The 25,287-nt window shown below is 41.2% G+C and overlaps 1 protein-coding gene across 3 annotated transcripts in view; it reads left to right on the plus strand.

Annotated features, from left to right (window-relative positions):
* Positions 1-25,287, plus strand: part of LOC142955482 (nucleolar protein 4-like) — a 131,608-nt gene that overhangs the window by 29,124 nt on the left and 77,197 nt on the right. For 2 of the 3 annotated variants that reach the window (XM_076097022.1, XM_076097015.1), the window contains 2 exons: positions 1,662-1,773; positions 9,914-10,020. In XM_076097022.1, the coding sequence (XP_075953137.1) occupies positions 1,662-1,773; positions 9,914-10,020 (219 nt within the window). Of the gene's footprint in view, positions 1-1,661; positions 1,774-9,913; positions 10,021-19,653; positions 19,901-25,287 lie in introns of those variants that run through there. The other variant, XM_076097030.1, reaches the window with a different exon arrangement.

A 25,287-nucleotide genomic window follows, 5' to 3' on the forward strand; every position in this document is an offset into this window, starting at 1 on the left:
GAGGATTTGCGTGATAATAAATTGCATATCTTTGAGTTTTGGAAGGCTGGGGACAGTTAATCAATCAATCAATTAATGGATCAAATAATGGGCATACCATATGGTAAGGAAAAATGATTGTTAGCTGCTGCCCTACTTTAACCTTCGCCACTCCACCCCTCATTTTTAGGGGTGACAGCTGATCTTTAGGGGGAGATAGCAGGTCAAAAGTATAGACATGGTGTACAATATCAATATTAATTTGTGATTTTGTATCAAAAGAATGTGAAAAGATGTGAAAGAATTGCACTTCTGTTCTGGAAACTGCTCAGGAACCTCCTTTATGTCCTTATACCTAGGAAAGCTCCTTTGTGTGATCTGGAGTTTAGAGGAATAAATCAACCTGAGCTGTTGAAGTCTGTACATTTCTGCTCTGCCGTCTCAGCTGATGACACTGACCTCTTTTGGTGAAATGGAGGAAGTGCACCGGTCACAGATGCATTTGTTTGCAGAGGGATGAAGCTGTGACATCTCTGTCTGTCTCCTTTTCTACTTCCCTTACATTTCCTCTTTCCTTCTTATCTTCTTTAGCAATCTGTGTATTTTCCTTTTTGTCTTTTTTTTCAAACTATTGATTCTCTTGCACCAATTGGGTTTGATTCGTGAGACTGTCCTCTCTGTCCTACTACAGTATATTTATAATATATAATGTATACAGTATAGTTAAAGCCTAGAGATGCTGCACCATGCCGCATGGCTTCAGGTCTTAGTGCCACCAAAGGCATTGAGTGACATTTGCCTTTGCTTTACTCCCTCCTTCCTGTACACACACACACACACGCACACGCACACACACACACACACACACGCATGCTGCACAGCAACCCCCATCACCCACGCTGGATATTTTCCACCCCTCCTCTCCTCTTTTGTGCCTTTGTGCATCTCTTCCAGAATAAACATTTGATTAATGCATACATACATACTTTTAAAAACACACCCACTAATACATAGACCCTGAATCTTCAGCATCAGCTCTGAGGAGTGCACTGACTCTTTAAAAAAGTACATTTTTAAACACTGAGACAAAATCCTATCATGCCATTTTGGGCCAATTTTATTGACGTGAATGATAAATAGTTATGACAGAAAAAGTTGTATTGATTTGATAATCACCTGTAAACGTTATATCTGAGTGTCAATCCCTCAGACTAGTGTAATGTAATGTTTTTGTTTATAGGAATTTGACAGATCAGATTACAGTGATTCTCACTCATATGACGCTCGCAGCTGTTAAAAAGTCACCTCAACATGCACTGAACACAGTGTGAACACAAGGGAATAAATCAATAAATCATACTTCACAATAATCATATGGTATGTTTTGGAACAAGCTATTCAATAATAAACATGCACTTTCATTACTTAAGGTCTAAAATTTGACTTTGAATAGGTTAAGAATGTTTCAATATTTAATGCAAATTTCAATGATTATGAATAGTGGAGACTAAAAATGTTAAATTAAGGATGATGTGTGCTGCCCTGTCTGCACTCTGCCTCTGTCCAGATACCATTATTCGACTCTTTTTGTCATTAAAGCTTTCAGAAAGTAGTAAAACAGTTTGAACAACCTGTCCCTCCCTGTCCCTGTCTTTCTGTCTCTGTTGGTGTGTCTCTCTCAGATAGCCGAGACGTACGCCTTCCTGCCCAGAGAGGCGGTGACTCGTTTCCTGATGAGCTGTGGAGAGTGTCAGAAGAGGATGCACATCAGCACCACAGGACAGGACTACAAAGGTACAAACACAACACTGCGAGGAAAAGAGAGAGAAGAGGGATAATCTCTTTCCCTTTACAAGCATTAGTCGCCTCTCACCCTTCACTCAGCCAGTCGCTCAGCCAGCCAGTAAGAGAAGCAGATATACAGCTGCTAGTTCCTCTCGTGGCAGTTTGTGTCGTGCTGCCGTTGTGTCTTTACACGAGCAGCATCCTGTTGCATTGTCTTGAGCCATGGCTGGCCCGAGCATTAAAACAGCTGTTGGAAACAGGGATGACGACAACACAAGCTGTCAAACGTTCCTCAAACGTTTCCTAGTATTGTTTTTTTTTCTTTGCAATTATTGTTTAATGACTTTAAGGATTTTATTTGTTATTGAAAAGAAAACGGCTACAAATGTGCACTAATCATCTAAAAAGAAAATAACAGCAAAAGCCCTTAAAAACTAATTTGCTCATATGTAGGTCTATAAAGAGAAGAATGAATGAATATACTGTGGCCTCTGCCTTCATACAGGCCTTCAATGAAATACCTAACTTTGTTGAGACTATCTGTCGATCGATCTCCTCCGGTGCCTTTCAGTACCAGAGACAGCGCATGCACACACACACACACACACACACATGCACACACACACACACACGCACCCTCTGCACACAACAAACAGAACAGTCCGTCTCAGAATAACTCAAAATAATTGATTTTGATGCATGATATTGAATAATGTGGAATTGCTATTCCTCATTTCATGTGCTATTTGGCATTTTGGAGGTAATATATGTATATATATAAAAACAAATTATGAATTTGCATACTGATTTGAACGTTGATTACCATAGCATACCATGACAAGGAGAAATGTGTGGAATAAAAAAGACGATATCTCTGATTTTGATATTTTTTGAATCAGAATCAGCTTTATCGGTGAATGCATACAAATTATTAGACTCTTTTTTTTTTTGCATTCCTCTCAATGTACAATGTCTTCAGAAATATGTATATACATATTTATAAATATATATTGGCACCAATGGCCAACAATGTAAATAACATGTCTATATATAAGTCAAGTGTTTCTGTACGTTTCAACAATTAACAATTAAATTAGAAACTAGAAATTAAAAATGCGTGAATATGCACTGTCATCATGAGTGTGTTTAAGGGGATCATTAATCAATTGGTTGAGTACTCTTTTATATGTGGAGTCAGCGATTCTAATCCAAAACATTTTTTGTCAAATTCAGCGAAATATCTTCTCTCCGTTTCACTAACGAGCAAAATCATTCTCTCGCTGTTAAAGTAGACAAAAGCAGATGAAATAAGATTCATGATTTTAACATTGTAAAAACAGCTGAATTCAGTCCGTATTTTTACTGGTGCTTCTCTCTTCTTCACTTCAGTTCAATTGAATTTAATGCTCAGTATTTCAATGATATTTAAGTCCAAAACTTGCAAACAAAAATATAAAGCCCCCTCTTCTTCCTCCTCATCCGCTGTTTTTCTTCCTCAGCATCTCCATTAAAACATGAAGGCTCAAAGGAATCCTCCCTCTCTCACTTTCCTTCAGCTTTCGGCTCATTCTCTTTGTCATCACGCTCTCTCATTCACATTTCCTTCCAAATGTCTTTCAACTCCATCTCCCCTTCCTTTATCCTCCTCCTCACTCAGGCAGATTACAACAACAGTTATTAATTATAATGGTCAATTTGAATATTTTCCAATTTTATAAATAAGATATTGATTGTTCACACATTTGTATTCCTGTGAGGCTGGAGATGCCTTTCATATCTGGGAAAAGGCAGGGTTTTGATTTAATGGGAAATATAGAATGCGTGAAATATAGCATATATTATATATAATAAATATGTCCGGTATCGTATGCATTGTTTTTCCCTGAGATAAAAGCCGCCTTCCTCGTGCCCGGTTAGTCCCGGCTACCACACCTGTCACTCATGTTGATTAGCAGCCTGTGGCCGAGCTGACCAGCATCTGTGAAGTCTCCACAGTATCGGAACAAGGAGATAATTAAAGATAAAACTGATGATCACGAGTTTTAGATGCTCAGCTTCACTTCTCTTATTCCCGCCTTTAAAAACTTTAAAGTCATCTTTGCTCAATTGGCTGAGTCACAATGGGACAAAGATCATCTTAATGTGGAGAACTTTAATGAGCTACATTATGAGTAGCTCTGCCGCTAAAGAAGCCAAACAATACTTAAAGAGTACTGCCCTGATTTATTATTGCACTCAGTCAGTCAATGCAGCAGATCCAGATATATCTGTCTTTTTCCTTTTCATGAAGTTTTCTGCTTTGTCAAACCATGGCGCCTACATTACCCACAATGCAACGCAACCACTGACAGTTCTGTCAGTGTTGGCGTGTGTTGTGGTGGTAGCAGCTGACGTAACCTCGAGCCTCTAGCCCGCAGCAGAGATGAGCTGCGGTTTACAGAAGTCTGGAAAAGCTCACTTCTTTCTAACTCCACACCTCCAGATGTTCCTCATTTCTAAAACAACATTCCCGTATGAAGATTTGAAACTGTTTTTCTTTGCTGAAGTACTGGCTGTGGAGATAACCGGACTCCAGTTTATGGGTGCTTTCACTTTCGCTTTAAAGCAGACCAAATAATGGTCTTGAGAGCTGGCCACTTCCATGCAGGATATCCCGGACTTTGAAATATTCCTGTCAACGTTTTTGCACTTTGCCTTGGGACTGATCTACTCTGCGCACAAATCCCTTCTCATCCAGTTTATCTCGAATGACGTTATACGTGTCACTACATTTGTGGACTTTATTTTGTGTGTTCTGTATGCTCTCTTCGGCCCAGATGTCAAGCAAACATCAGATTTCTGCAGAAGTCCTTGTCAGTCCTCTCCCACTCATGTTAACCTGCCGTTTACCGCTCAACAAATACCCCACCAGGGTTTGATTGGAAACGGTCCGAGAACACCCCTCAAAAGCTGTCTCGGACCAGTTGTTCTGTTCCTCACCAGAGTACGATTACGGCGTTCACAACTGCCCAAACAAACCACAGCAGAGTTTGATCAAAACGATAAATGCTTGCTTGCTAAAGCCTTACAATACAGTAGCTTCACCTTTTTCATTTTTTTTTTATTAAGATCATACTTTTGGACAGTGAGAGTGAGGGCCGAGGATGAACGTGTTAGAAAAGGATTGTCATGCTGTTTCTTTTACTTTCATTATGATATGTTAACGTTCATGAGGATACTTTTTTGGGGAGTGGCTTTAGGGATGGACTGTCAAAGTTGTTGACTTGGCGACTTCCTCGCTAGATTTAGCGACTTTATGGATCTAGTGCTGCTAGCTGCTTTCATTGGAAAAGAGTTGGCAGCACTGCGCTGGGTTTTGTGGTTGATGATTTTAAAAATGTAGCGGACTCTTGCTAGTTCCTCAAGATTACCAACCTTAGCTTTAAATTAAGATTAAACACGACAATTAACTTTGGTCATTGTCATCTGATAACTGCTAATAAATAAAACAAATTATACGGACAAAGTAGGACTTGGCTTTGGGCAAGTAGATTTCTGAATAAAAACATTAAATGCTAATGTCTACGTGTGTGTTCGTATTGTATTAGGACAAACTGTAAAAACATGGGAACCTGTCCTTTAAAGAGCTACCAGACTTACAAATATCTTTTGAAATAAGGGGAATATGAAATGTGTATCAGTGTGAAATTGAATGATGTTCTCAATCATTCAACAACAAATATCAGAGTCAGAGTACCTCAGTTGTAGCTGCCATCCATTTTACATTCCTCCCCATCTTCTTCTCTGCCCACTTCCCATTATATATTTTCTACATCTACTGGCACCCTGAAGGCCCCGCACACTCCCACCCCTCCCTCATCCCTCTCCCATTCCTCCCCCTCCAGCTTGTCCATCTCTCTGTTTTCTCTCCTCCTTTATCCTTCCCTCCAGGCTTTCCACCCACCATCCCTGCTTCCAGCTCTTCTTCTAGTTCTCCCTTCCATTATCCCCCTCTACCCTGCTCCAAGCTTCCTGTCCCATCCCTGTATCCCTCACTGCTCCCTTGCTCCTTTCCCCTCCTTTACTGCCTCCTCTACCCGTCTCCATCCTTCCCTCACTCGCTTCCTCCCCACATCCCCCACCTCCCCTGTTTTTTCCTCCTCGTCCCTCATTAAACAGAGGAGTCATTGGAGTGTCCTGTCTCTCTTCCCAATTAGCCTAATTAATAGCTTTTAGCTGGCCCAGGAAACAAGCTCATTTTCCACAGATTTGGGGCAGAGAGGGAGGCGGGGACATATGAAAATATGAAATGACAGACAGCACAGAGGACGAAAAATCCCCTTCATTGTTACACATTTTTTACATTTGCATATATCTAAAACCAAATCCAGACAAAAGCATTGATGCTGTTTATGACATGACGTGATTTTCTGTGAGAAATGTAAAAGCTTTCAGTTTATTTTATTTATGTTTTAAACATTGTGGTTTTTTTTGTGTGTGAATTTAAATGTGAATTAAAACATAAGAGTGGTATGTTTGATTTGAGCAGCTGTTCATTGATTTAAAAAAAATTACAAAGTAAAAATCTAGATGTTTCCACAGGACTTAATGTCAATTATATTTATTAGAAGATGAAATAAGCTGAGTAAACAATCACTTGCTCACACACACACACACACACACACACACACACACACACACACACACACACACACACACACACACACACACACACACACAGACTAATTACAGCAGCTGTGATACTTCAGCTCAGTGTGTGTGTGTGTGTGTGTGTGTGTGTGTGTTGTGCCATCACTGTATGCCACTCAGAGAGAGCAGCTAATTGCCTTCCTTGCCTGTGGGGGTTCGGCCTCACCCCGACACACACATATAGACACTTACACACACACAAACACACGCAGCCTCAGCCCTCTTTATCGCTACCGTGAAGTGACTCCCACTAAAGTTCAGCTGTGAATTATTAAATGCAATTAATCAGCGTGGACCAGGGCCATGTTTAATTGACACAGGCAGCAGGGTGTGTGTGTGTGTGTGTGTGTGTGTGTGTGTGTGTGTGTGTGTGTGTGTGTGTGTGTGTGTGTGTGTGTGTGTGTGTGTGTGTGTGTGTGTGTGTGTGTGTGTGTGTGTGTGTGTGTGTGTGTGTGTGTGTGTGTGTGTGCGTGGGGTTAGGGGGAGGGTTGGTTCTTTTTTCATAAGGTTTTTGGGTTGGGTTGTCCGACCCTTTGTAGGTACGTACGTCCATTCCATTCTCGTGAGTGCAATATCTCGCCTGGAGGGAATTTCTTCAAATTTGGCACAACACCATTAGCACTCGAGGGTGAACTGATTACAATCTCGTGGTCAAAAGTCACTGTTAACACACAAAACACATTTATGGCCATAACTCCATAATTTATATGCTAATTATGACAATTTCACACAAATGTGTAATCGGAGAGATATGAAGTGATGACATTTTGGACAGACATGGATGTAACCGAAGATTGGACTAGTTGGCGGAGGCGTTAAACAAGGAGGCGATAATTCTAGTTCATGTAGATAAATGGAACAAAATTCCAGCCAAACCAGAGTGCATCTCGATTTACAGCACAATGTTGCACCATCCTGAAAGACTCTCCTGTTGCTTTTCTTGAGTTTTTTTCCCCTGTAAAAGTATTTTTGGGGGTTAATTGTTCACACAACGAGCGACAAAAGCAACAAAACAGCTAAGTGTGGCTACATTGTCGCCGAATCGCCGTTGAAGTGTTGCTCACAAGCTTATTGACGTAGTTCAACGGTTAAATAGCACGGGGGACTGGCTAATGTCATGTTTTAGATGGAACAAAGCAGATTGAAAGTAAAACAAATGATTGGTTTACGCTTTGTTGTGTCATTGGCGCGCTGAAAAAAGTTAAGACTAGCTCAACTTTGATTTGTAGCGCGTCGCACCATAACACAGCAGAAGATGATGCTGTGTTGCTCGTAGTGTGAACACAGAAGGAGGATGGACGGTGTTGTATACTGTACAGACTGTTAAACCCTTTAAGCTAAAGTCAGGATTTCTAGGCTTTATAATTAAAATAGACTTAAAGTGTGTGATGCAGAAGAAAGTTAAAGGACATTAGCTCAATACCAACGGAACATTTTTCTACATCTTTAATTTCATGTCACGATCTTCTTTTGACCAGCACAAATTATATAAGTGACACTTTTTTAGTGTCCATTCAGTTTGAGACATTTTACAAAACATCTAGAATCTATTGTCCTGACCGATCAATGGTCCGGGGCCTCATGTTGAAGACCACGAGGCCGCTTCGTGTCACATAATCAGTTATCACAGTCTGTCCCTCTCTGGAGAACACGTACTCTCTCTTTCTCCCGTCCTCGTACAAGACTATCAATCACCAATCAATGATGACGGCCCTGTCTACTCTGCTAAGCCATATTGATCCCAGTATTCATGTCCGTTCTGTAGACGCTCCAGACGTTAGACACGTCCTTTACGATGTCAGTAGATAAATGACTGAAAGGAGAGGCAGAGGAGGGAAGTGTGGGTGGAGATAGAGTGGTTTGTCATGTAGTTTTATTTCCTGTTGACGCAGAAAGAAGCTTTTGTTGTTCACATATTTGCCTGAGAAAGAGAACCAGTTTGTTATAACTCAGTATCTCATCACTCAGTAAAGTCTTGTCAATATTATTCATGTAGCCCAATATCACAATCACAAATTTGGAGAGGAGAGGAGAGGAGAGGAGAGGAGAGGAGAGGAGAGGAGGGGAGGGGAGGGGAGGGGAGAGGTAAATCTACTGGAGGACGAAGGTCGTGATCCAAACATCTGGAACCAGGCAGTTAGTTGTTTATTTATTTGAAATAATCAAAGAATAAACAACTAACTGAAAGTTGAGATGAGTTTTAAGTTTGGATTTAAAGGCTTTGACAAAGTCAGACTGCCTCTGTTCGTCTGTGCTGCTCTACCTCCAGCTCTAGAGGGTCCTCTAGTGGCATGATAATAGACATCAGCATTAACAGTCGGTGGGTTTAAGACAAGACCAAACAGCTGTTCCAGATAAGATTATACATTCTGTGTTTTAAAATGTAAAAACCATGCAGGGACATTATGAAAAGCTGAAATTCAGAAGATGATTATGCAATAGCCATCTTACAATTCAGCAGCACTGCAGTAAATGCCAGTTTTATTGGGGCTGTCAAAGCTTTTGAACTAGCTCCACGGTCATTTCACGGTCAGGTGGTGGTTTTGTTAAGTACATTTCTTTGATTAAATGGGGTAAATGAATCGGTTAAACACCAGTCAGTAAGACGAAATACAGTTCAAAGACTGTTGTATTAGACCGCTAGAACTACATAATAAGCTGGCCTGGTCATCAGAACTTTGTTTATATACTGTGATTTGCTTACAATTTTCATTTTCTCTTTTTTACTTAATTTCTAGCTTGCTTTAAAGGTGCGCCGCCTTTGAGAAAGCAAACATGTCTACTTACAGTAATATTCTCACTGATACAATACATTTGTGTCTTAACGACTGCAGGAAGGAACAGATAATAATAATACAATATCACAATTAAAGAGTGATGTCTTAATAACACAAAGGCAGTTCCTAAGTGAGACTTGAAAAGAAAATGAAGCTGCAATATCCGTCACAATGATAGTTACACAGCCGTGATCAGTTACAATTATTAACCGCTTTATGGATCAAAACGCTTGAGACAGAATTATTCATGTACATATGTTGTTTGAATAATTCACTTACTGTAATCAAATAATCCACTTCCAGTGTTCATTTGGGGCCTTTTTCACATATATGGAAATATATGTCTGCTCAAACGATGTGAACAAACGTGTACGGGGAAAAGCACCTGTGGTTGAAGCCACCATGAAACACTCAGTAAACGGCAAAGCTGTCTGTTTCATTACTTTATATTCATGTATTAAATACACAAATGTCAATTAGATGGTAATTCAATTGACATTTGTTATAAACGGTTATCATAATTACATTTATAGTGATACATTTCACTCCCCCCAAGCGCAGCAGAGCTTCATCGGTCCACTGTAGCATGAATACGGCATCACAGGTAGAGAAGGGGACAGGTTGTTGTCACTGCTTGATGTTTTCCGCCCAATGATTGCTCCTCCTCTCCCTCTTCTCTCCAGAGAACGACAGGCCGAGCTCTCTGGTGTTGGAGGTGATCGACTACAACATGCCTCTCACCACCACCTACATGAAGCACATGAAGCTGCAGTGCATGAGCAACAACAAGGTACGTGAGGTCACTGCGACATAGCTGCATCATGTTAAACAACGGAGACGCTGGATCTGATTCTGGATCTGATTCTGGGCTCCGGTGGGAGGCTGCAGTGCCACGGTTGTTCTGAATTCATGTGTGTGTCTGTGCTGTCAGACAGAATGTTTCTGTTTCTGTGCACCCTGAGACCACAGGAACGTCCTTGTGAGATCATACAGTAAATCTTGACAAAGCAGCAGGTTGTTTTGTACACTCGAGCATTGAGTACAGGCGTGTAGGAGGAAACCAGGAGGCCCACTAATGCCTTGCTGGGAAGAAAACTCCCACACACAGTCTTGCAATTAAAACACTAATGAGAAAAAAAGATGGGTTTTTCAGTCTGCCAGTCATGAAGGTCAGTGGACCGAAACCATTTTCTTCTCATTAAATATGAGACAGTGTTGTTTGTGTATATTCTGCTTATGCTAGATGTGAACAAATGATCTGAGAAAATGGTTTGAAAAGTCGGACGATCTGTTGGAAAAACATTTTTTAATTCCTCAGAATCAAAAAGGTTTCTGATTGATACAGAATTACAAGGACTGCACTACTTTTTTTGACAAATTATTGATCATTGTTTTTAACCCTATCAACACTTGGTTTTATTTTTATTTATTTGTTACATGTTAATTTTGAACATGTAACAAATAATACAAAATAAGTAAAATAAAAAAGTAAGGAAAATGATCAGAAACATACAGTAAACTCTCAATATAAAAATTCTCATAAACAGCTTAAATAAACAACACAAATAAATATTACATATCCAAAAAAGAGTCGGAAGAAGTACACACTTGCATGTCTATGATCTTACCCTTTCTCCATTACACAAACAATTAACTTATCTTAATTTATCATAAACAACTACCCCAATGCCATTATGTTCAAACCAAATATCCACGAGTTTTAACTTAGATTAACAAGTTAAGGTGCATCATCATATCAAGTCTAGCAATATGTGTTGTTTGTTTATGTCCTTAGAAGTGTTTTCTCGTATGAAGCCATTATATTACAGGATGACAAAACCAACAGAAAATAAGAAAAAATAGTTTTTGGTGATGTTTCTATTTTTCAAACAGCATTTTAGTTTAGTCAGCAGTATTGCATGTTGATATTAGTCACAGTTAGTGTTTAATGACGTCGGTGTCGTCTCGTCATTGCCTCATTCTAGTCATGGGAAAAAATGTCATTGACGAACATATTTGGTGATAGATTTTGTTGACTCTAGTTTTGTTGACCCATTCATCCACCCAGACCTCCCCCTGAGGGGACTTTGGGGTTCTGTAATAACGTCACAGTACTTCCTCCTTTGCTCCAGACGGACAAGAGTCTTAATTGCTAGAACAGCTAGAGATAACGGGTCGTAAATGAGGAGGGAAAACAGATGTTTTCTGCCATCCGTCGCCTGGAAGTCTAAAGCTGGAGGAGTTGTGAGGTGGTGAGGAAGACCAGCTTCCTCAGCGTCTTCCTCTTGGCTTGGTACTTACGCAGTTCAGTGTGTATGTGTGTGTGGGTGGGGGTCATGATTGGTATATTCCATATTGTTCACACACCATCACCACCACCACTCCACCCTGTACCATTGTGACAATCAGTGCCACACACTAGCTGTCAGTCATATTCCCTGTGTGTGTGTGTGTGTCTGTCTAGATAACGGGTGGGCGAGCAGAGGGTTGAGCTCATTCCAATTAAGCCAGGCCCCTGAGCGTCGAGTTAATTAGCTACGGAGAGAGAGACACTGAAGTGCCAATTTACACTGGAATGGCAATCTGTCTTTCTGTCTGTCTGTCTCTCTGTCTGTTTTTCTGTCTGTCTCTCCCTCCAAGACACACACACACACCATCACCTGCAGTTGTCCCGGTTTGTTTGGAGACACCCCGTCAAAGCCGTTCCAATTAGTTCACAGTGACATATCGGCACGGTTCTCATTATCACCCTTGTTAGAATCCAGCAATGTGTGTTTTCATTTAAAGCAGAGCATTGTTAAAGAGAAAACTGTAACCCTTTTCTTCTCTCACGTCTCCTCCATACTTTTCTCCATGTGACATTATCATCGACGAGAAGGAAAGTTAAATTTGTCAAAGCGCTGTGAATTTGACCTTTTAACGTCCCACTAATCGTTGCTTGTAGTTGAAGGATAAAGTGACTAAAGCTCCAGGATCAGAGATGTGTCTCACATGTTCAATGTTTTAGCTGAAGTAAATGTCCGTGTTACTGTGTTGATTTGCATCAGAAGCAGCCAGCGAATGATAAATAAGATGTGTTGGTGCTGTATTCAGCCTACAGATGACTGGCTGATGTTGGATCTTGATCAATGCGACTCCTCCAACGGCCGAGGCTGCGTTCCAATATTCAGCATCTTTCACCTCGGGTCAAATCGTTAGGTCGCTTAGAGGATTCACGTCTGTCATGGTATCACTTTTGAAACAGCATGAGAGCTTTTTAGAATAAATAAAATTGCGCAAAGAAAAAAAGCCTGCTACATCGGTTGAGGGTTTGATTCCTAGCTCTACTAAAAAGTGTAAATGTGTAAAAGAGTGCTCAGTTTCTGCTGATTTCTCAAGTAAACGTTAGAGAAGTTGATCATTTGTGCTGTTCTTTCAACTTCCAACCTCCACCTCCACCAAAATACTCACATGTACTATGTATTTGTGACCAGACTGTCTTTTCCAATCCTGTCACTCGAGTTAGGGGGAAGTTTTAGCAGGGAATGTGTATATTAATTTGTTTGTGTGTGTGTGTGTGTGTGTGTCAGGATGAGACAGACGTGCAGCATAATGATTATAGCGTTCGGCCCAGAGGAGCAAAAGTAAAGAGAGGAATAGAGGAACAATGACTCACTCACCTATAGAAATAACATAAGGGATGAGGGAGCATTAGGTTCAGTGTGTTGGGGTGAGTGAGTGCAGGATAGTTCAATAGCATAGCATTCTGTGAAAAGAAGGTCTGAGAGAGAGAAGAGAAATAGGCAGAGAAGGGCATCTGTACATTTACTCAAGAGAGAACATGAACCACAGGAAAGAGGAAGAAGAAGAAGAGAGGAGGATGTGCTGCATACTTGTAATGTGTGAATCCTCCACTGGCTCCATTAGCACTCATCCCAAGCCTCCGTTCATCTGCCCATCCCTTTATCTTTCCCTCCATCCGCCCCCCGTCCCAATTCAATAAGAGGAGGAAATTACCCAGGATGCTTGGCAGGGGGGTGGAGGTGGTTGGGGGGGGGGGGGGGGGGGGGGGGACTGCAGACAGTGTAGAAATGGGTGAGGACTGAGAGGAGAGGAGACAAGAGGGGGAGGAGGAGAGTGAGGTGGCAGGGCGGTGGCCCTATCTGGCGGAGGGAAGGAGGAAGATGGAGAGGAGGAGGAGTGAAAATGTGGATAGTAGTGGGTGGATGTTTTTGGCCAGGGTGAAAATAAAAAATTAGAAAATTTGTAGGTGATGGTGGGATGCAAGGGGGAGGCGGCGGGGGTTGGGGGGGAGGAATCAGAGAAGGAATTAAAAAAGGAGAATGAGGTGGTTCATTATCGTTTATGGTCTCCCCCTCTCCCTCTCTCTGCCCATTATTTCAGCTACCTCCGGAGGAAAGACATTTCATTATTTTTTGGAGGAGGGGTGTGTGTGTGTGTACAGAGGGGAGATAGGTTGGGGGTTGGTCTATTATAATTAATAAAAGACGGCAGAAGAAAAGAATCATACATTAGGAGATAAAAGGCTTGTCGGTGGAGCAGCCTTGAAGAAGTGACCAAAACCTTTTTGTCCACAGTTCTGAAAAATATAAGCTGACCTGGGATCATGTTTTCTTTCTCAAATCTCTATAGACCATTTTCTTTGCTAATGTGCTTATACTGATCTTGTCTCATTGTGTTTATTATCTATGCCAACCATTTACTTAAGTTACTGCGAGCAACCACTGATGCATTCGGCGGAAACTGAAACACGGACATGATCCTGTAGAAATTCTGATGACGTCAGCTGTATTAGGGTCTGTATAGGTCAACTTTAGTTAGGTCCCGGGACTCAATTCTGTCTGATTTGTTGGGAAACGTGACGTTCTGTGCAAAGCATAGAAACTTCATTGACCATCTGTGAAATATTTCAGACTTTTCTTATATCAGGATGTCGGGGGAGTTCCTTCGAAATCAAGAGGCCTCACACACGAACACATCCGTGTGGCAGATAGTTAAATTCCGTGTTTGAGCCAGATGAGCTTTGAATAACCAAAGTTTGTTTGTGCTAAACACCTTTTATAGCTCCTATCTCACATGCGTCAACTCAATTCAACACAACACCTCTATGATTCACTTTGCACGGCCTGTATTTCACTCTCCTGGTATTTGTGTATAAAAACATGTAGAGGAAAAACACAAAAGCAAAAGTAACATCTCTGCCCAAAATATAATATGCATTTAACAAATATATCATATCTGCCAATTCATAGTTCAATTTGAAAAACTCCCCTTTTGCTTGGCTCCACAAATTGACTACAAAAGCCACGAAGGTGCAGGAGCGCCGGGATTCACAAAGTCAGCAACCGTCTCTGTGTCCAGTGTCACTGATACAGTTCACAAGCTCATTAACAGGGCTGAGGTTGTCATGTGAAAGTGAAATATATGACAGGGTATCATCAGCATATGAATGGTAAGATATATTGTGCGTCTGTACGATGGAACCAAGTGGAAAGATATATCGGTCGAACAGTAAAGGGCCTAGAACTCAGCTTTGTGGGACATTACAGCAATTGTTAAAATTTCCAGTTTAAAACATATTTTAAAGTTGTCAAAAGATACAAAGAATGTCCTTCCTGTTTGATATGACAAGGGCCAGTAATGACAGCGCCAGATTCTATGATCGACGGCGTCAAAGGCTGCAATCAGCTCTAGCAATACTAAGATGGGAGGTTTGTTTGCAGCACTGTGTATCTTTAAATCATTGACTACTTTTATGAGAGCTGTTTCAGTGCCGTGGTTGTCCTGAAGCTTGATTAGTACACACACAGGTTGTGGTCACAGACAGAGAGGGAAGAGAAGAAGACCCCTGATTGTAAAGATTGTAAAGAAATTTAAATAATGGAGTGGAGAAGTTTAGCCGCTCTGTAGCCTCTTCTAGATCATTATGGGTAATAGGGGGAAATGTATGCATTGTGCCACCGGTGTCATGATGATGTAGAGGCAGATACAGGCAACAAATGCATCCCTTTGGCGATGCAACAAGACATGCAAAGTTAATAACAGTGACTTCACACAGAAGCTCTGTCTTTGGGGGCCCCATGAGTCCGGTTGGCCTGCTTGGTAATTCTCCCATGGGCGTCGGCCTATAGGTTGCGTTCGCCATCTTTGTGTTTACTGTGCCACTTACCTGGGGCTGCACGGTCAGTGTACTGTTTTTAATTGTTTGATTATTGGATTACATCCAAAGTGACAGAAACGTGTACATTATTTCATTTCGTCCTCTGCTGAGAGTGTTCTGCAGCACCTGGGAGACGGACCTCGAGTTAACGGTAGTAACACAAAGTCAACCGTTGCAAACCCCAGTGTCAGGGGACAGCCCTGACTCCCTCCGGATCAGAAAACTTTTTGTTGCAGCCGTTGCACAGGTGAGACCCAATGCTGCCGCTTGCCACAGCCCACTGTGACTCCTGGCCATTTTTGTTTGGTTTGCGCTAGATGCTACTTGCTGTAGTTTACTGCTTAAGACCAATCTCCCGGGGCCGCCGCCCACTCTCCTCTAGCAAAGTAGTCCCATGGCGGAGGACAAAACGAAAAAACACAAGTTGCTTTTTCTTTCTATTACTTTGGATTTAATTGAATAAACAAACTATCAAAACGCACACGAACCATGGGTGAATTATTGACAAGTCCACGGGAAGCTCTACTTCTTCGTCCTCTCATGTTGGACACTACAGGGACTCAGTATTGCCTCTCAAGTAGTATTACAAGACAGGAGGGGCTAGGGCCAGCTGGTTAGCATGCTCTCTAACATGACCTCTTCACATACTGTAGATAATGTTATTAATGTAAAATTCTGGCGAGATCTTACACCTTTAGGACACAACATGTTTATTAATGTTTAATCTAAACCTTGCAATTTTTCTGTACTATATTAACATAATTTCTAGGAGAAGGGGTTTAAACTGAAATACTTAATTGCAAAAATATTATGTTTTAGCAATGGGTGTAAATGATGAACCTAATCTAAAGTACTGTATAGACACTAGTCTAAACTTGCTCAAAAAGATAAATGTTTCAAGCAGGTGAGAGTTTGACAGTTGGTTCCTCACGATGACGGTGTGATTGCATGAATACATTCTAAAGACCCTAAATACATTGGGTTTTAGCTGATACAAAGATCACACACAAAGTGCTGGTGGGTCTTGAAGCCCTCTGAGTGGGTTTGCACCAGGGGCATGACCTTTATCAGGTCTTATCCTCTCACCATCTGCCCCGACCCTCTCCAGTGTATACTGTCCAATAAAGTAGAAATGCCATGGAAACAGACCTGAAAGCAAAATCCCCTTGATGGTTTTTAAGTGCACAGCACATTGTATGTGAAGTATGGTGAAAGCCTCAAGATCACAGCACGGTTTCCCTCGCACCCCTGAGACAGCACAGGGGAGACTAAATAAGACTTAAATCTTCCCCCGAAACTGTTGGATGAGGGTGAAAGTGCACTGAAACCAACACAGAGCTAACCGTACAGAGGGATGGAAAGCCCCTTGAAACTTAAACACTGACAACTATACTAGGGACATAATCTCAAATGATCTCTGTTGAAACAAGAGAACAAAAATGTCCTTGTCAAAATAAAAAATAAAACTGATAAAATAAAATGATGTATTCGCATTATTGTCCACTTAGTTAAATCTTTTAACCACCGTCGCTCCTGATCAACGACCAATTATGCCTTAATTTCATTTGTCAAATCCCTTTAAATCCCTGTTTCTTAACATTATGTCACAGTGGAGTACAGAATTATTTACGATACATTAAATGCTAGGGGATTTTAAATTTTTTGTCACCTCAGAGGATAAAAGGTCCCCTTAAAAATACTGTAAATCTACTATATATTGATATTATTTCCCACTTTCACTGAGTTAAATCTTTCAACAAACATCAGTAATGCTCTACAAAATATTTTTAGATGTTTTACAAACTGTTTCCTAAAGTTTTACAAATCATTTGGTAATCATTAACAAATACTCAATATAGTATATTAAATGTTACAATGTGTGAAACAACAAACTGTTTATTAATAGTTTACTAATTTAATCGGAATGTGATTGTTTCTCTTATCGTCTACATACAATATATCGTTTATAAACGAATTATTTCATATTACACAAACTAGTTATAAACTAATGTAAACTATAGCATTAGTAATAAATAGTAAAACATTTTTTATGATGGTTATTATAACGCATTACCAAACAAACTAATGACAGCTTGACATGTCCATTGAAAGTTGAAACCAGTTGAAATTCAGCTCTTTTAGAGAGTTTTCAGTCTCTTTTCGGGCCGCGCGTCCTTCTCAGTGTTTTCCGTGTTGCGGGAAGTGATGAGCATCCTTATCAACACACACGCAGCGCTGCAATTCCCTCAGCACCCCCTCCTGTGCATGGGCATGCATGACTAATTACGCTGCAGTTTCACTCTCTGCCTACAGGTGGCAGGTTCGTCATGGAGATGTATGAGAGGGCTGCTCTGGCACACGCACACACACACACACACACACACACACACACACACACACACACACACACACACACCAGCAGCTTCATGAGTATAGTGGTTGGTGTGTATTTAAACACTTTTTATATGAGTGATCCAGGTCAGTGTGCAAAAAAATGTAATACCCAGTCTGTTCCTGAAGTGTCTGTGACAGCTTTGTGTTTGTTTAAGAAACATATTAAAGCAACATCTCCAGCAACATCTCCAGCAGTCAATATACTGAATTCATATTTGAGATGCACTGAGGCTTTTATTTTAGTCGGAAGTCAAGGCTGCTAGTCGGTTTTTGCAAGTTGGTTTTGAGTCAGTAAAGCTTTTGTTTCAGCGCAATTGCCACCTTTGTGCACATCCGCCAGGATTTTATTATCTCTGCAAAAAAGTAATACTTCCACATAATGTAGAAACACCACAGACGAGAGCATCTGTCACAGCTGAAAAATACCCCGTAGTTTGTTCTGGAGACTCTCTGTTTTGACTCGTCTTCAACCAAAGTAATTGTATTTATGCAACACGTTGGATTTTTGACTGCAAGGCCACTGAAAATGTCGGAGAGATAACTAGAAATGATCTAAAGCGAATTAAGTTAATTAAGTATCAGCAGTACTTAATTACCAATTATGTATTTGAATTGAAATCATCCAGTTGACTAATTTGTATTGTGGGTAATAATGAAATCTGCCCCGAATTCTCTGATGACGGACAACTTAAGGGAGGGGAGCAGATGGAATCCATTTCTATTGTTTTAAATAGATAGAACAGCAACATGGCAGCCAATGTATTTGATGCACCTACTGTACCTAAAACTAATGCAGTCTAATAAAACAGTCCTGAAGGTTATTATGTTCAGTTGTGTTTAAACTGTTATAGAGTTTTGCCTCAACTGTGTGATCATCTTGCGATATACAGAGAGGTTTTTCTGTTATTTAGCCTACTGTCATTGATATAAAGGGTGGACAAAATAGCAGAAACATCTCTCAGTATAATAAGATAAGCATTTATTGATCGTCATAAGGTAAATGTGGGTGTTGTAGCAGCTCAAGGAAAGAAATAAGTACACAGTGAAAGGTAAAAATGTAATAAATATATAATTAGAAGTGGATAAAGAGATGACCGGTTGCTAAAACCTTTTGGTGCAATCTCATCTCGTGTTTTCAATATTTTCAATATGTTTCATCTGTCATGTTATTAACCGGGTCTTGTGATTGCCTCCCATTGCTTGTTGCTACTTTATGGATGAGGGCACACCAGGGAGCCCCCTCCAGGTCTGAAAAGTGAAGCCAATGCGAAAGTGCCTGAAATTAGCCATCTTTCAAATGGCCAGCAGGGGGCGACTCCTCTGGTTGCAAAAATAAGTCAGATTACGCAGAAGTCGATGAGAAAATGACCCTACTTCTCACCTGATTTATCAGGAAACATTGTCAACATGAGTTTATGGTCTCAATCCATTTAGAATTTTAACCCTTGCATGGTGTGTTTTTAGCTCACGGAAGTTAATTGTAACCAAGATGGCGACGGCCATAGCCACCCACTTTGTGCTTCTTCAGAAACCTATGGTTGACGTCACGGAGACGATGTCCATATTTTATGGTGAACACAGACAGCCAGTATGAGTAAGAATGCTGCCTATTGAACATTAAAGCATGAAAACATGTTTGAGTATACAAGTATAAATCAAAATTACAATGCAAGCAGTATCACGGCCAGAGTTATACTTCAACTATTTGTGCAATGATGCTATTCTAATATCTAATGCTTATTGACTGCATTACTTTTAACTAGGTGTACCTAATAAATTGGCATCTTGGTGAGTAGTAATCCTCTCTCTCTTTCTGTCTCTCTCTCTCTCTCTCGCTGTCTATCTCTGTCTCTCTGACTCTCTCTCTCTTTGTGTGTGTGTGTGTGTGTGTGTGATGTAAGCAGCCGTGGCACCGCCCCCCTCCGGTCGAGTCTTCAGGGTCCAGTTGTGTGCTCTGCTCTCACTCCCTCCCTTCATACGAATAGCAGGTTATATTGTCCGTGTCACATAAACACTAAAGAAAAAAAAACTGGAGGCGAGTGAATAAACAATTAAACCAAACAGCGAAAACAAGACGTGGGTCGACTTTCATGTTTGTAATCTTGCAGAAGTGAAGGTAAGAAGGCGTTTTCTGCGTGTTTTTTATTATTTATTTTGTTGTTCATGTATGCTGGTGAGAGGCTGCCTGCAGAGCTCTGCGGTCATATCACATCGAGCTGCTTGATGCTCTATTGACATGCGCGCTGATCAACTGTCGATGCGAGCGAAATAACAGTAATACAAAAAAACTGTTTATTTTTGCCTCGGTCACACACTTTGCATTCGGTTAGTCGCCGGCTGGAGCGCGTCAGTAAGTTGTATTGTGTTGTTGTCATTGCTCTGCCTCTCGCACCGGCTGTTAGTGGGGGGCAGTGGGCTCCGTGCCACACCGCATGCGGCTCCGTTCAAACACCGAACCTGCTCCTCACACTCGTGCTGCTGTGAGTCGGTCCGTCCTGCGACACGTATGTGATTATCATTATCATTCATGGCCGTGTTCCTGGTGTAATGCAGAGTGCAGTAGGCCAGCGTGCTCTTGACAGACGCACATTGTTCAGTTGCTGCGCGCGCGGTGTATGGATGTGCGTGATTGAGTAAAGAGCGTGCGCGTGTGTTTACGTCTAATTGTGTGTGTGTGTGTGTGTGTGTGTGTGTGTGTGTGGATGGAGGAGTTGGTGGGTGGTTGATGCGGAATGACCAAGCACCCGCCCACAGTGAGGAACAATCGGTAGCACGTGCCAAGCATTGTAACAGTGGCCTCTTCTTTGAATGGACCATTATGACGTGTGGTGGTGGAGGGCAGCATATGGCACATCAGAGACAAAAACATTATTAAACAGAGATTTTGATAAACAAGAATACAATTGATTAATTTAATTTCTTTATATTTATAACTTTTCGGATTGAATCCAATCATCTGTTTTTGTCCTTCCATGAATGCAGTCTGGCTCAGGTTCTCGTAACATAGTGCTTATGTGTGTTATTGTCCAGTATGGACCTAATAGCCCCTTCATCATAAAGACAGAATACCAAATAATAAAATAACCCAACTTGGCGAATCGACTTAAAGGGGCAGAAAATCAAGGGCATGTTAACATGATTACACGATTATTTCTAAACCTGTCATTGTGTATTTTAGTGGATTGTGAAACCAGTTAAATTACATTTCTAGTATTATTAATTGATCACAGTTCTGACACGCTGCTACTAAACATGCGTGTGTTTGTTGCCCTTTGTATTGTTCGTTTGATATGGAAGCGTTTTTATGGGTCCCAGCTGTGCTGAAAGCATCAGATTTTGGAGGTAATGAGAAGGCAGCAGCGTGGGACTCATCCTGGTGCACATGATGAAGATTTCTCTCACTGTGTGATAAGTACAGTTGCTTTCATAGCACTGCACCACACAGCTGAAAATATGAAGTCCACACGGCTTAATGTGTTTCATGATTGTCTGCTGATGTCAATGAGAGACCCTCCACAGGAAGGTCAGCGGTCAGAGATGGAGTCTGGATTCTGAACAGCAGCCTTGGAGCGTCTAAGAATACAGTGCCTTGCACAAGGGCCCTTCAGCAGGGGCAGAGGCTTTCTAACGGAGGGGCTCGAGCCGAGGTCCTCCAGCTGAAGGACAGACTCTTTAAGCACCGCACAGATCTGCTTCCAGCATCAAGTACACTATTCAGAGCTCATGTTTCCGTGGCAAACTGGCAGTTTTTCAAAAGTTGCTCCTGGTTGTTTTCAAAAGTTGCTGTACAATTTGTCACCGTCAGAAGAAGAGTATAGTTTTTCTTGTGGCAGTTTGTTGACAGGTTTTCAAGTTTTTGAATCAGTTTAATGTGCAGTACATATTGATCAGATTTGAATTGATTGGGATTTCTCTTCTGCGTGCTGTAGATTATAAAATAGATTAAAAGACTTTGAAATGAATTGTTAGTCGCAGCCGTATTGTATTTGTATTGTACCACAGAAATCGGAAGCTTCAACAGGCCTCATATTGACAGGCATTTGCTGTTATTGTCTAGCGTCTCAACGGTTAAGGTATTCACAGATTCCCCCCCCCCCCTAGGACAGTAGGACTATAAGAGCCTCTCCGTGCTCCTCTCTGATCCGAAATAACTCCAGTTTTCCCCCTGACCTGGCCATGAGCACGACAGGAGCGCAGAGGAGGAAGGTTAGCCTTCCTTCTAATCCCCCTAACCCTCTTCAACCTCTTCATCTCCCTTCTGGGTGGGTTGGGTCTCTCCTGTTACTTGAGTCTCTGTCCGCCGGACCTTGGGAAGGCTCTCTGTAGATGTTCCGTCTTTTCCTGTATTGTGTATTTCCATTTGGTTGATATCATCCCTGTTTTGTTTGTGTGTTTGTCAGACTTCATGAGGGTCAGACAGCTGCCTTTGACCTAGGGCTGCAACTAACAATTATTTAATTCTCAAACATTATCAACTCTGCAAACCTGTCACAGTTTCCCCAAGTCACGGTGATGTCTTCAAATATCTTGTTTTGTCCAAACAGCGGAAAAAAATAATAAAGAAATGATGAGAAGCGCATCCTGACCTCGGAGAGGCAGAAACAAAAGGATGTTTGGCATAAAGAATCCTTAATGAATCATTGATTACTTGAACACATTGTTTCTTCAGCTAATTCTCAGCCCTATAGTTCTATCCGTTTCTTTTCTGAATATTGGAGGAATCATTTAGTCCATAGAAATAGCCTGGCTTTTAAGTAGCGTATATCTAGATGAGAAGTGAGCCTTTATCATTACCTTTCTGCCCTCTCAGCCTCTTTCTGGATAAACCCGTAGTGTTTTCTTTTTCTCTCACTTATGTAGTTCTCTATGTCTGTTCATGCTGTCTTTCACTCAATTCAAACACCTCGATGTGCTTCCAGAGGCAGCATATCTCCTGATGTAGCCTTTTGTGAAATGCCTCCGCAGAAAACTGACGGCTGCAGTATTGTCGCATTTGCATTTGAACTACGTGACATTTGTATGATATCCATCTTAAATCCACTCTGTCAACATTTCCCTGCGACGATGGGATCACAAGCAGAAACACTCTACTTTCCAAGACCTTTAAATGCAGGAAGACTTCTTCTCTGTCAAATTGTCAGAGGGACATTCATGACTAATATGATGACATTAGTGCATGGTGACGCACATCGTAGAGGGATAAATGAGTGGTTCTGTCAGACGGTACAGGGAGATGGTCGACTCTACATGTCACTCTGCATATATACAGCATGTACATTTCACACTGCTTCTTATCTGGTTTCAGACTATTGATGTGTGTTCGACACTTAAAAAAAAAAACATCAGACGAGATAAATGCCAACATTTATCTCAATTTCCCATTTTTTTTATCCTCTGCACATTTGAGCAGTTTATTTATTTTTTATCAGAGAGGCCAACGATGTAGAAGCTAAAGCTGGTGTGTAAGAGGCAAATAAAGACTAAAGATCAAAAGTTGATATTTTTACTCCCCTGCAGATGAGTCACCAGCAAAACGACAGACTTCACCTGAGCTCTCTTTAGGTGGTAATTATACAGGAGCTGATGGCAGCACACGAAGCAGGAGCAGAGCGCTGAATTCATCTTTATCGTGGTCTTTAAGATACCAAAAACAGCTGTGTAGTTTCTGTTGTCCATTGCTTTGGTTGTTGGTTTGGTTTGGTATGTCTCGAGTCTCATTTGAAGCATCCTGATCAGTCTAAGGGTTCGGTGTAAAAGCACCTCACCGGTTTGGTTTGGGTCCGTTTGCTAGGTTAGTATAGTTGGTTTGGGCTGGTGTGAAAGCTGTCAATTGAACCCTGGTGTGGACCGGACATCCGAACCGAGACCTCCTGAAAAGGTGAGTCTGTGGTTTGTTCCTTTGTGGTGTGAAAGCAAATAAACCAACCGCAGGTTTTTATGATAGCAGATATGTGATTTAAGCGTGATATCACAAGCTAAACTACTAATAAATCCATTGATGATCCGGAAGGAAGCGATCTTAGAATCTGTAGAAGGCCATGTATATAAACTATTTATGCAAATCAGCACATCAGCATGTCAGCACAGGTATTTCCCCTGATTAATAGGCCAAAAGCTGTTAAAACATCTGTGCTTGTATACAGCTCTGTGTACTCTGTCAGTTATTTAATTCCATAAAAAGTGTGTGATGGCGATCAAACGGTAATAAGCCCCGAATCATTACTGTACAAGACGCAGACATTCTCACCAGTCATCTGGGAGCCTTTGTACAGTCCTGTCTCTACCTGCATAACGTGCCCTCGATTTGCAGTCTAATAATGCATAAGTCAGTTATATATAAGAACATAAATCAGACCCATTAAAGTGCTGCATAAACTTCTGTCCTGATGATGCAGGATGACAATCGCCAAAACTGTCCAAATAACGAGTTACCCGTCAGTCTGCATACCTTCATGTTTACTCCTCTTGGTTTGTTTGTAACAAGTCTGTATCGAAGCAGAACTAAAATGCAGCATTGTACTAGTTTTCCCCTTGGTCAAGCTAATAGCTGCATTGCTGCTTGACGACCCTTATTCTCAATCTAAATATTATCGTTGACTATTCAGCCACAAACACTGCATATTGAGCCTCATGACGGAGAAGAGTGGATCCGAAACGGTCCACCATACAAAGCGATTGTAGATGATATGAAGTGCTCTAAATGTTGGACTACCTTGCTGCATACATTGGGCTATTAATGAGACAAACTCATTTTCTTGAAACTCGTTCTCAAAGGTATTTTTACATTAATGCTTCCTGTCGTCGCTATGACCGTTATTATCAGTCTGTGTTTGATAAATCATGGTGAGAATGTCACGACGTTTGACACCTTTCTGCTGTGAAAGTCTGCCTTTGCCTGCCGGGTGGTTCACTTGTACTCCGTGCTTGATGAGCTCAGCCTGTTGTGTGCAGACTCAGTGTTTGATTAGTGTTGCCTGTGGCAATGTGTAGCTCTCTGTACCTTTTATATTGGAACCATAAAACTAGGAGAGGTCAAGATAAACACTTGTGAATGTGAACCCTTTTTTAGCTTGATTGCAGATCAACAGAGCTCGAATCCACTTTGTGTTAGGATTTGATCACTATTGTGAATGAAATGTTATGGATCAAAGGACTTTATTTCTATATATTTTTGTTATATCCCCGCTCAACAAAACCTGAACCTTCAGGCAGACGTGGGTGGCTGGGTTGAAAGAGGTGGGGTTTTGTTTAAGTGTTCAAAGGGTTAAAGTATTTTAAGAGTTCACAGCAAACTCTCAGAGGATAAAACCATTCAGCAGCTCTGTGTGAAGAACCTGTGAAGAATATTTCGCTGCTCAACTGACTTCAGTGTTTCAGTGTTTCATGTCTCTGTCGCTGCAGTTGCACTTGTCGCCATTTTCATTGTGTTGTTGTTCCTCTGTGCTGGTAGGCGTTCTCCTTCGACCTTTGTCATTTAATGACTGACTGGAACGCTTGCAGGCA

Source organism: Anarhichas minor, unplaced genomic scaffold (assembly GCF_050575085.1).
Source record: "Anarhichas minor isolate MPS153535 unplaced genomic scaffold, ASM5057508v1 ptg000003l, whole genome shotgun sequence".
NCBI lineage: Eukaryota > Metazoa > Chordata > Actinopteri > Perciformes > Anarhichadidae > Anarhichas > Anarhichas minor.